This window comes from Drosophila kikkawai, chromosome 2R, assembly GCF_030179895.1.
Source record: "Drosophila kikkawai strain 14028-0561.14 chromosome 2R, DkikHiC1v2, whole genome shotgun sequence".
NCBI lineage: Eukaryota > Metazoa > Arthropoda > Insecta > Diptera > Drosophilidae > Drosophila > Drosophila kikkawai.
This window is the reverse complement of record NC_091729.1, coordinates 24,735,713-24,748,067: the sequence shown is the minus strand read 5'-3', so window position 1 is coordinate 24,748,067 and position 12,355 is coordinate 24,735,713. Positions and strand designations below refer to the sequence as shown.

The window sequence follows — 12,355 nt, the reverse complement described above, 5'->3', positions numbered from 1 at the left end:
TTTATTTCTGAATTTATTATTTATTTTTTTACGAGGTTGTGGAAACTTTGGGGTGATGCAAAAGCTGTGGGAAAAATAATTAAGGTGTTTAATTTATCTAGCCACCAGTCAGTTAATTTTTTGTGTAGATTTGAAATTTTGTTTTGTGATTTTTAATAAAATGTAAATAATACAAGCTTTAAAAAAGCCCCTACACCTAAAAATATTTATCAGAAAAATACAAAATCTGAGGGGAAACCCCTGATCAGGGTAACGGTCTACTAAAAAAAGCCAGCAGTTTAGTCTTAAATACACTTGTAAAATTAACAAATGCATGAATCCAAATTGTTTAGATATTAAAAATAGTTCATTTAACAATAAAATAAGAAATTTGTTTTAAAATAAGAATGTTATTAGATAATAAAATAAAATTCTTTTATAATGGATATGTCTATGGTTCGAGTCTTCGCTCCGGCAACCAGTGATGCCAACCCATTCCATATCACCTAGCTTTCTGTGTGGTTCACCCAAGTGTCACAGCTGTCATCTACTAGTTTTCAGCTGTGAAATTTTTAAACTTGTACTTCCTTTTGGCCGTTACCTTTGTTGTTTTTGCTGTTTGGTGTTCTGTTCTATTTGCATTTTGTGTGAAGGACACGGACGATTACGACCAGGATATCCCGGCTGCCCATAAACATTAGTGCGAAAACTGAAGCCGCGCGGTCGCAATAATGCGCCATCATCAGATGCGCGTGCATCCAGCGGTAAACTGAAGCTCAGCACCGGGGTCGCTTCTAGGATATATAGGATTACCGCTACGAAGGACGACAGGCGCAACGGATGCCTTAATTAGTCAAGCGAAAAGTCCAGGAAAATAGCTTTGCAGCATAATTAAAGTTACTATGTGTGTGACGAAGTCAACGAACGCAGGCAGTTGATAAGTTAACCTTGCCCTGACATGGTTAGACAGGACTTTACAAAGGTGGCAAGGGAGGCGTCCCTGAACTTGGCGCAGCTTTAAATAAAGTAAACGTCTCAATTTGATTTTCCTCGCCTCGTTTATCCTGCCAGCTTCCTGGCGTCCCTCCCCCTGTGATTATTTTAATGTGAGCTTAATGTACACCAAGGAAAGCACAAGCACACCTACGGACATTTAAGGTATACACAGGTAATTGTTTTTACAGTATCAAAGAAGGAAAATTACTTGAGTCAATCTTACACTGAAAGAAAATGGAAAGTATAAAGTTAAAAAATTGAAATAAATAAATACAACTAGGTAATGACTTCAAATTACACTTTGAAAATGTTTTTTCTGTCTAAAATATATAATAATAATATAGTAAAAAAAAATAATAATTTAAAAAACTTAAACAAATTTTTAGAATTAAGATCAAGGTGTATTTCTCATTAAATAAACTTACGATTTTCTGCTTTTACTTTAAATTCATGATGCTTATTATTTATTTTCTTATTATTATTTAAATATTCTATAAAATAAAGTATCCTTATCAATATTTACATATATTTTCTCTCTCTGCACCCTCGAGCGTATCAATTAGTCAGGTGTTCGCTCGTCCTTCTGCCGCCTCCGCAAATTTGCCAAACGTGTGTCCTCGCTCCACTTGGGGATAGTCATAAAAAGGTGGCAATTGGAAAATCGGTAGTCAGCGCTTGGCGTGTGGGTCAGGATCGGGTGCAGAGGTCCTTCAGCAGCAGCAGCAGCAGCAGTGGCAGCAATGGGTTGCACCATCATCATCATCATCATCATCGATAAGCAAGGATGTGCCTGCCGTGAGCCTAAGCTATTAAAAGAGCGTTAATTCTGCGAGTGTGCCATCTATTTGTGGTCTCTAAATAGGAGGATATTCTATGCTCTGCCGCACTGGGAGCTTTTCCCATGCCCCTTGTGTGGCACGTTAACATTGGTAACTGTTGCTTTGGTAAACATCCGTCTTAATGGCTTTTGTGGGAGTTCGTTTGCAAATAAACAGGAATGAAAATAAATTAGGGGAGAAGGCGGTTGGTTGTCCATTTGGATTTGTCTATCGATTAAATTTGCCAATCGAAAAGGAAACAAATTTTGTTGAAAAGATTTATTATAATTTTATAAAAATATCCTATAATATAGAAGCATTAAAAAATATTTTTTTATAATCGCTTGAGTTTCACTAGAATTCCCAACTGGTTCTAGCTTTAAACTACATTAAATGTTAAAGTCCTTTTAGGAGTACAATCCTTCTTCCGGAAAAAGCCTTTTCTTTCTAAATAAATAAACAAAAATAAACAATTTTAGAATCCAGTAAAGACACCATTATTGTTTGTATTTAATTATCTTTACCCCTTGAATTCCCCTGAAAAAAAACGTAATACCATTTTTAAGGTCTTATTAGAAGCCATGAACAGCAACTAACTAATGTTTACTGCCGTCTGAATGGGTATTAATTAACTAAGTAAGCCCGGAGATGCCACACGCGAGATAGACTCTCTCTTTTTTGGACACGCTCTCTCTCCTCCTTGGGAACCGCACATTTTTACGGAGACCAATCAACAGTTTGCCGTGGTGCGAGGAAAAGCTCTCGGGAAAATCGTCGGGAAAAGCTCGGGCGGCAAAGAGAGAGATGCTGTGACGGCGCAGCGCACTATGGGACAACAGAACACTTTGTGTGGTATTAATAAATTATTTAAAACTAAGTAACATTTTTTTTTTATAAAAAAGAAAGAAAATGATAGTGGCACCGTCAGTTCTTAAGGATTTAATATTTTTCTCAATAAAAATATCGTTTTTTTTTGGTTTTTTAATGCATATTAATTTGAATATTATAATACACTAAACACAAGTATTTTTAGAATCAATTTCCTATTTCTATTTTTAAAGCTAACCATCAAATAAATTTTAAAATTGGTTTTGGGCAGAGAAAGTGGTAATTTACTCCATAGTGCGTTGGCAGCGAGGAAAAGCAGACGCCGAGCCAGCAGCCACAAGTTGCCTTTTCGATATTTGCAACAGTTGCTGTTGAGTGGCTTTGAAAGTCGGACGTGGCGAAAGGTATAGCGGATGGATCCTAGATCGAGTCCAAGCGAAAAACTCTTATCAGTGGATTTATCTTCTCCTCTGTGTGTGTTTGTGTGTGTGTGTGAGGAGGAAAATTGAAAACTCTTGTAACGGGAAACTAGTTCAAGTGCAAAAGCGCGAAAGTTGCCAGCAACATTGTTGCCACAAAACAAGTGAAAAATTCGAATTTCAAATTCAAAAAATCCTATTAAGAAACCTAAAGACATAAATTATAAAAGTAATAAAAAAATATACACATACAGCAAGCTGAATTTTGGCACATGTTTTAATAAAACAAAAATTTTCAGTGATTTCTTATTTTTGCGACACATGTTTGTGATTTCAAAAAAAAAGAAAAAAAAGTGTTAAAGCGGCTACCATAAATTCTAATACGAGCAAAAAGAGAAATGAAAAATCTCAGCTAATTCAATTCAGATTGAAAAATACGATTATAATCTGGCCATCAGCAAAGGCCTGACCCTGCGCCCCCCAAAAAAGCCGAGAAAAAGAAATTGTGGAAATCCCAACGAAATTACCATATGTAATGCACACACAATCGCAGAGGCTGTGTATCTGTGTGAATGAATTTCGGGCACTGAGAAAAATACGTTGTTAAGGGAAATATCAGAATTCATTTAGAGAGATTTTTGTTTAAATTTGAATTGAATTTTAATGCCCGATTTATAAATAGTAAATTTACAAAAAAAACCCATAACTTGCAAAACTTTACAGCCCCATCTTTAACCTAAGGGCAGTTAGAACCAGTTGAGAATTTTAATGCAAAAAAGATCATAACTAAAAAAATAGAGCTTGAGTACAAAGAAAATGTTGTTAATCTTTAAATTTAAAATTTCTTTAAAATAAATTTTAAAAAATCCCCATTTAAGCCCGCTTTTCTCTGTGCATAACATATTCACAATTCAACTTCTTTTTTGACACGCGTCTCGCAAGAAATTTCGTTACGGTTACGCATTTCTTTTTGCTCTTTCCCATTCCCTAGACTGTTTGTGGTCCTGTTTGTTGTTGTACTTTTTTATTTTTGGGGTTTTCCTGCAAATAAATTTCTGTTGAATTTGATTTGATAACACAGCATAGAACAAACCAGCAACAGGCAACTGAGGCAGCAAGCAACAAACATCGTCAATCGGCGGCACATCATCACCCCCATCCCGCAGCAGTAGAAAGGTGAGTACGTATGCTGAATTTTCTTTTGGGTGAATTTTCCTCGATTTGCATTTCAAAGGTTGTTGTTGTGTGTGTGTGTGTGATTATCATGTCTGGTCTTCCTTCCCGTTGGCAAAAATGTCAGGCGGCTCACGCTGCGTATGATTGATTGGGCCGCAGCGACTGTGTGTGTTCCATAATTATGTTAACGTGTGTATGCAGCGATTTCTGTTCTGGATTCACCTATTAAAGGGATTTGATTCGTGGAATTTTTGTATATTTTTTGTTATGAACACGTTCACATCTATATCCATCCGTAGGTAGTGAAGCGCACTGAATTTCCTAGATAAATATAGGTATATTCTGTGTAAAAACAAAAAGGATTTTCGGTTGAATGCTTATGAAAATACATTGATGATAGCTTCCATGGAATTAATGAATAAATATAGAGATATATACTCTTTTGTTTGGCACGAGAGAGTAATAAATCAATTTTATAGAATTTATATTGAGAATTTGAAGGCTGTTTAAATGTTTGGGGAAATAATAATTTATAATTTTTATTTCGTACATTTTTAAAATTTATTTGTGGCAATATTTTTGTGTTTTATGAAGAAAAATTGAGGATAATACATATCAATTTTTAGAAAAAGAAATGAAAATCTAGAAAATATTTTTGATTTAAAGTTTTTTTTTTTAAATTTATTTACTACAATTAAAATAAATTGTAGTATTTTTAGGGTAATATTTCCAATTTTAGTAATCGAAATGGTATTTTTGTAATATTTCTAACAGGAAAACTTGAAACTTTTTTTTTCTTATTTGCAAATATCTTAAATACATTTTTAATCCTTATTTTTTAAGGCTCAAGCCTTACGATAATATCTTGAAAATATTTCTCAAATTGTTTTTAGAAGCTAAAACTTAGAAAGTTGTGTAAAACATTCAAGAAAACTCCTCTAATTTTATCCCCTAATTACCACTGTTATTCTGCATACACCGAATATCCTAATTCGGTGTGTAATCCTTTTAGCCAAAAACTGCGCCAAACTTCAAACCCTTTGCACTCCGCCAAGCATGAATTACTAGGCTTCTTGAGAATATTTCGCCTTGGCAGGAAGTTGAGGGCGGGAGCCTTGTGTAAACCTTTCAAGGAAAAGGAAGAAACTACAACTTCCTTCCGTCGAGATTGAGCTGATGAAGTTCTTCTGTGTGTTTTTAATCTGCAAAGTTTAATTAGCTGATGGCAAAGCTTGTTAACTTTGCCGGCGCTGAACCAATTAGACAATTTTCCAATTATATTTGTATGCAATTCGTATTTTTCATTTTCATTTCTTATTTTATTTTCTTCGTTAACTTTAATCGAGTTTCGGTTGCAGTTAAATGGCTTGTCTGGCGGGGAATTCCATTTAGCAGAAGTTTGTGCTTAATTGGCTTTAATAAAGTAAGCCACTTAGAGCCAATTATGAGAGGTTGGCCATAGCACATTTTTCTTTTCCTTTTTTTTTTAACGTTTATTTTCTCTGATTATTTTTTTCCACCCGTTTTCATTTAAATTTCCGCCACATCCTTCGTGTGGGTCGTTTCGTCGTCGCCGGCGGCATCTGCCGCAGCTGCTTCAACGCATTTTAGCACCTTGACACCTGTTCTGTCGACACCTGGACGTGCTTGCAATTCCCGCGTTGCATACTTCTCGGCGTCCGGCAAGCCCACAGAGCGTATGAATGATTTATTACTTTTTTCATGGCTCGTAATTGATTTAAATCATTTGCATTAAAGTGTGGATTATTTTTTTAAAAGGAAAATTGCGGATTTTTATGATTTATAAAAATATAAAGCTTTTTTAGCTACCTATAAATGTATTATAAAACAAATGAAGTTTAATTCAATTAATAAACCAAGAATATTAAGTAATTCCCTCTTTAAAATATTTATTTTCACTAAATTCATACTCTCAAGTGTATTTAATATAATTAAAATCCATGTTAATTTGATTTTGTTGTATAAAAACTTATAATAAAATTACTTAAGCTTACTTTTCACATTATTTAACTTTATTTCCCAGGCTAGGCGTTGGCGTAAACATAAAATTTCAGTGACGCACGTGTTTGCCTGTCCAGAGAATTAGCATTAAAATTAATAAACTAGAAGAAACTACTTGGGGGAATCACCCTCAGCCACCGTCCAAATATCGCATATAATTTTTTTTATTATCTAAAGCCCTCGACCGAGTTTTGTTGCTTTGATTTTTTTCTTAGTTCTTTTTTTACATAGTTTTTATCCCAGTTTTTTTCATAGGTCTTTTATTTTTATTATTTCTCCCTCGGTTTTTAGTAGTTGTTGCCATTGCTTCCCCTCTGCACTTGTGCTGAAGAGCCTGCGGAGGCACTAGGACGAAGGATGCTGAGGATACCGAGGATGCGGAGAGGAGAGCCAGATTTTAGTTGCGTTTTGGCATTGACATTTATGCGCAACGGAAAGGGAATTGGCGCTGGTGGCCTACATATATATATAAAAAAAGAAAAAGAAAAAACTGAAACACAAATTTTATGGCATATTATTATTTTTATTCAGCGCTGGGAATAAATTTTGCGGAAAAGGATGCAGGCGTCATAACGCGTTTTTATCCCAGCAAATGTTAATTTTTAATAAACTTTATGCTCTTGGAGTGTGGGAATGAACTTTAAGGGTCGCGTAAAAGTCAACTAAATAAACTGCTTACAAATGCCAGGACACTTACTTGTTTCTTGGGAGATTCTGATTTTTATTACGTACTGCAGGGGATATGGGGAGGGGATTTTAGGTGTTTTTTAGGGTAAAAATCTTCGATTAAAACTTAAACTTATCTTTTTTATTACAAAGTATTTATAATTAAATAAAATTCTAACATTCAACGACACTTAATTGTTAGGTTCTACTTTAAAAACTTTTTAGACAATCCCTTAGATTAAACATTTGACCAAACTCTCACAGGATAATACTACCAAATATTCATATTATTAACCTGTAAAATCCTGGTCATATGCCCAATCTTCCAGCCTGACATTCTTTCGAACTTTTAAGTAGCCTCTGTTCTAGGACCTCCTGGCAGAGTTTCAGGGATTCATAGCACCTGGTCAGAGCCTCACGCGCACAGGCTCTACTAAACTTCGGGTTGTCTGGCTTTTGGCAACGACCTTGACAATTATCCTTACGAATCATCTGGTTGTAGTAGGCCTTCAGTTCCAGGCGCTGGCGTTCCCTCTGCATTTCTTTCATATAAGGTGGAAGCTCGGACTGCCTTCGCCGCACCATGTGGCACAAGGAGCAGGTTGGGGTTTCGCATTTCAATGGCTTCGTTTGTATTTTCTTGCAAACCGTATTCTTTTTGGGCTTTATTTCCTTGGCTTTAACTCTCCTGACCTTTTTAGGCTGAGGCTTCTTTATGGTTTTCTCTGGGTAACAACGATCCAGCTTATTGGGTTTCATGAAATTGGTGAAGGGATCCTTGAAGCTTATTTCCGATCCATACTCCTGCAGGCAATCCATTATAACATCGGCTATGATTAGGGGTTGGGGTAGTTTTATCTCCTCATTACTGATCACACTCGATGGGGTTCTTCCATATGAAAATGAGATTCTATCAGATATCATGTTACGATGGGACGCTGATTCCAAAGAAGGAGTTCCTACACCCGAAGGGTTCTCTTCGTCAAGAGGTTCTGTTATGATAGGTTTTGGCTCCTCCCGGAAGGCAATTTTAGGAAATACAGACATTTCCTTTTCCTTGTGGTCTTTGGTCTTGGTATGACCAAAGGATTTAAAGTATTCCATGTGTGACACGCCCATGGGAGGTGGCCAGTCGTAGTTTTCAATGGATTTACTCTTGGCCTTCTTTATGGATGCCATTGGACTACTTTCGGTTAAAGACGATCTAATATTTTTACCTTTAGTAGAGGGTTTACTCTTGGGTTTATGGGCCTTAAATGGAATATAGGTTTCAGAGTGTCGGGAGTGCGATTTCGTAATGGCTCTCTTTTGATAACTCCTCCGAGTAGAGGAGTTTCTCCTATCTCTATCAGCCGAATCTAGCGAGTGCCAGGAGTAAGACTTCCTGATAGATCCCCTTCGACTATTTTCCGACAACGAGGCTGTGATATTGGTATCTCGAGTAGGGGGTTTAACACCCTCCCTATTGGGCTTTGATGGATAATGAAAGTGCCAGGAGTTCGATTTTCTTATAGAACCCATTCGATTTCTACCTGATATCGACGATTTTCGTTTAAATTGATATTTATCCTTGATAAAGGTACCTCTAGTGATGGACTTGGTACTGTCACTTTTATCCTTAAATGAAAAAGAGGATAGAGCTGGAGTTAATAATTGCCAGGCGTTCGCCTCAGACGATGAGGTCTGCAAGGAGGGTTTACTTATGTTTTCTACATTAGCATTTTTCCTATTTAGCTTAATAGAATCCTTTAAACGGTCAGTTATCTTATCTATATTTTGTTCCTCATTTCTCCTATCTTTTATCTTAACTATTCCATCGGTCTTATTTTCTCTTACCTCAGATTCAAGAGATTTTTGGGATTTACTTTTGAGAATCGATTTGCGATTTTTGTTGGAGTCTTTTTTATTTTTTACTTGAGCCGAGGTCTTGTCTCCCTTGAATTTAGATTCTTCTGACATTTTTGGTAATTTATTTGTGAAGGAAGACTTTAATTTCTTTGGCTTTTCATTGTTGGATAATTTTGGATTGGTGTATCTCTTGGAAATATAAGGATACTTGGGGTTATTGAATATACTTTCTATATTAGAATGCTCCCGTTCCGGGTTAACCAAGGAGCTTTTGCTGCCCTGTGAGGATGTGTGCTTGGCTGGACGTCTTCCTTTTGTTTTTTTCAAAGCTGTTTTCTTGGTTTCTTCACACTGACTTTGTAGCTTAATTGTAAGATGACGATTGGTTAGTTTTATGAGTTTTTGCAGTTTCTTCTTCAACTCTTCCTGGAGATAGGGGTTCTTGGTTTGCTTAAGCATCTGACGCACCTCTAGCTCCTCGCATTTCCATGAATTCCATTGTTCCGGCTGAACAGAATTGGGTTCTTTTCGGACCTTTGCCTTTGCAGGATCTTCGTCTGAGCAGCGGAAACAGGACACTAGCTCGTTGTAGATGTGATCTTCCAAATTCACGCCCGGCGGCAGGGAACTCTCATAAAGGGATATGTTCAAATTCTTGTGAAGTTGAGTCCTTGGCCCAACCGTGGGCGCCACTATCCTGGCGTTCTGCTCAATGCGCCTGCGAATGCTCGTCAGTCGCTCTTGGCAGCCGCTGGCATAGTAGCTCCATGTGGCCTGGAACAATTTATCCTTGTTGGAAACCCCCAAGTTGAACTGCTTGAGAAGTAGAGGCGATAGCTCCTCGATCTTGTTTCGTAGGCATTGCTGATTTAACACTGAATTCTTCTTTAAAGCATTCATTTCTGAGCGGAAAAGTAAAAGTTACTCACAAATTTTATGAGATTTGGTTCACACTTTACGAAATAATTTTGAAAACTTACTTGACTCGACTTGAAATGAATCTTTGGCCTAACCGCGGGCGTCAATATCTTGGAGGTTTTTGTGGATTTTCTGGTTGACTCAAAACTGGTAGAAACTTTATTTATAAGAATATTTCTTTGAGTTTTATGGTGAAGCAAAGGTAACCAAGATTGTAAGACTTTTAAAGCTTATGATTGATTTTTGATGACTGGGAAAAAAATAAGAATATTACAAGAAGAGTTTATTAATTAAAAACAATTCCCACGAGTATATTCTTTATTTTTCTTCCTGCACTCTTTAAATTAAAATATTCATATCCGGTAAAACCTTATAATGCCCGGCAAGGCAGCCTTCCGCTTTGTTTTCCCCCATTTCCATTTCCATTTCCCAAGAGCGCTTCCCATGAGCACCGCCCACATTTGCCATGAGAATAAGAATAATTGTTGTCTGTCCTGTGTGTGCCTGCCTTGAATTGCATTTCTATGCACATTGTGTATGGCACAAAGCCTCAAAATGCCTCAGGGATGCCACGGTTCTAACCGCATTCCTTTGGCCAACTGTGGCAAAATATCAAGGTGTGAGAATTTGAATATTTGCAGTTAGTAATTATGAGGTGGCTGTGGAATTTAATTTAGTTGAGATCTAGAAAATGCTTAGGTAATGTACTGGAAAGTACTAAAAGCTCTACAATTTATATAAAATATTTAGAATTTAAATTTGAGCTCTTTCATTATTTATTCATTTAAATAATAGAAATCAAAATTCCTTTAGCTAATTTTGCTTCTTAATTAATTCTTTATAATTCCCTATTATATCCATTATTATTCCTCATTGAAACTTTTAAAGGTTATTGCCCCATTAGGCACCTGAAGCTACCTTCTCGCATATTGTAATTATCCCATTGTTTAAATATCAATGGCCATAAACTTACACTCAATCACAACATGTATAAATTAATTTTATGATTGAATATCCAAAAATACGAAATACCCTTGCCAAGTTCAAGTTCCGACCCAATTACGATCCTTAAAGATTATATGGAAAGGGTGGAGAAAATTCTCTTGGCAACAGGACACTGCGAGAAATTACAATGAAATATATTTTAAATTAAATGATAAACAAATTTTTTTTATTTATGGAATATCTACCTAAAACAAAGAAAAATTTTCTACAATTAAAATATCGGTAAATTAATAGATTTAATTATAAATATAATTTTTTTTGGGGTTCGTTTTTTTTTTATTTTTCTCAAATTTTGAGCGTATAACTTCATTCACTTTGTTTAGTTCTTTTTTTAATATAAGGTCATGAAAACCATAGCGAATTTGACCTAACGTCAAAAGTGTGCACATAAGATTCCCAACTGGTTCTAACATTCCTGACATGAAGTGACTGTTGCCGGCTAGCATTATTTTGTTTCAATCTCTCTTCCTGAATAAAATTTAATAAAATGTAAATACCTTATTCCCCAAATTCAACTAAAACTATATGAAATTCCCCAAAATTTTCTCTCAGTACCTTAAAACAGATGAGATCGGTAGTACATCTGGCTCTCTGACATCATAGTTAATAGCTTTTAGCAGCACTTTATCGCTTAAGTTGTTATTTGTGCTATTTTTTTTTTTTTTGGCAAAACAAACGAAGCTGCAAGCTAGCCTCTTGTTTATTTACTCCCAGTGGCAGTGTGTGTGGTGTGTATATTTGTGCATAAAACATAAATTCCCCCGCATCGCATTGGACGCTAAAATAACACAGCTGCTGCTGCTTCTGCCTTTCCATTCTGGAAGCCACCTGAGTAAAAGTGATTTGTTCGAGTCAATGGCAATGGGGCTATAAACAAAGGAAACTGAAATTATAAAATTAACACACACACACAGTTCGCTGACGGACTGTCGGACGGAAGTGTAAACATTCGATGACGGTTTATTAGCAATTAATTTAAATATTGCCATTGCCAGGGTAAAGGTATATATAAGCCTGTGCCCCAGCGCGTGGCAAATAAACATTTGGTACAAAAAATATAGAAAATAAACAAAAGCAACTTAACATAATCATTTCAAAGGGTTCTCATAATAATAGAGTCCCGCGTGCTGTTAAATTTAATTGTTATTAGCTGGCATTTAAGAAGCAAAAATCAACACATTAGGTTGTGTCATTTCGAGCATTAAAAGATCAATGAGGTTTTTTATAGGAGAATATTAAATGTTTATTTGCATTTTGAGGGGGAAAATTTAAAGGAAAATGTTAAAAATAAACAATTTATGAAATATATGTACATTTATGGCATTATGACACTGCATTCAAAAGCTTAAAGACTTATATGAGATAATTAATGGAAATTCAGGAATATTCAGTACTCTTAACACTTAATTTCCTCCTGAATTTCCACCATTCGCAAATTACAATTAATTAAAGAGCTCTCTGTGACGCGCTCTCTCTTCTGCGGTTTTCCAATTATCTAAATATGGCGGGAAGTCTTATGGCATTTCAATTAAACATGAATTTCCTGCGGTTCACCTAATTCCCATTGAAAAGCGAACGCATTTCCCAGGCCGTTTGTATATTTCATCATTTTAATGCATTCAAGTGCCAGAGCTACTGATTCAAAGTTCCGTTTCCATTACAAAGTGAAGCTGCGGCTCA

General features: G+C 35.9%; 1 protein-coding gene across 1 annotated transcript; it reads right to left on the bottom strand.

The window, feature by feature from the left end:
- Positions 1-7,070: 7,070 nt before the first annotated feature.
- On the bottom strand, positions 7,071-9,875 carry LOC108072871 (micronuclear linker histone polyprotein). The gene is made up of 2 exons (XM_041776823.2): positions 9,733-9,875; positions 7,071-9,654 (listed from the first exon to the last, which is right to left on the bottom strand). Exon 2 carries the CDS (start codon positions 9,650-9,652, stop codon positions 7,214-7,216), a length of 2,439 nt encoding a protein of 812 aa, XP_041632757.1. The 5' UTR covers positions 9,653-9,654; positions 9,733-9,875; the 3' UTR covers positions 7,071-7,213.
- Between the last annotated feature and the right edge of the window lie 2,480 nt (positions 9,876-12,355).

Coding starts and splice junctions, on each gene's coding strand:
- LOC108072871 (XM_041776823.2), bottom strand. CDS start 9,652: ATGAATGCTTTAAAGAAGAATTCAGTGTTAAATCAGCAATGCCTACGA.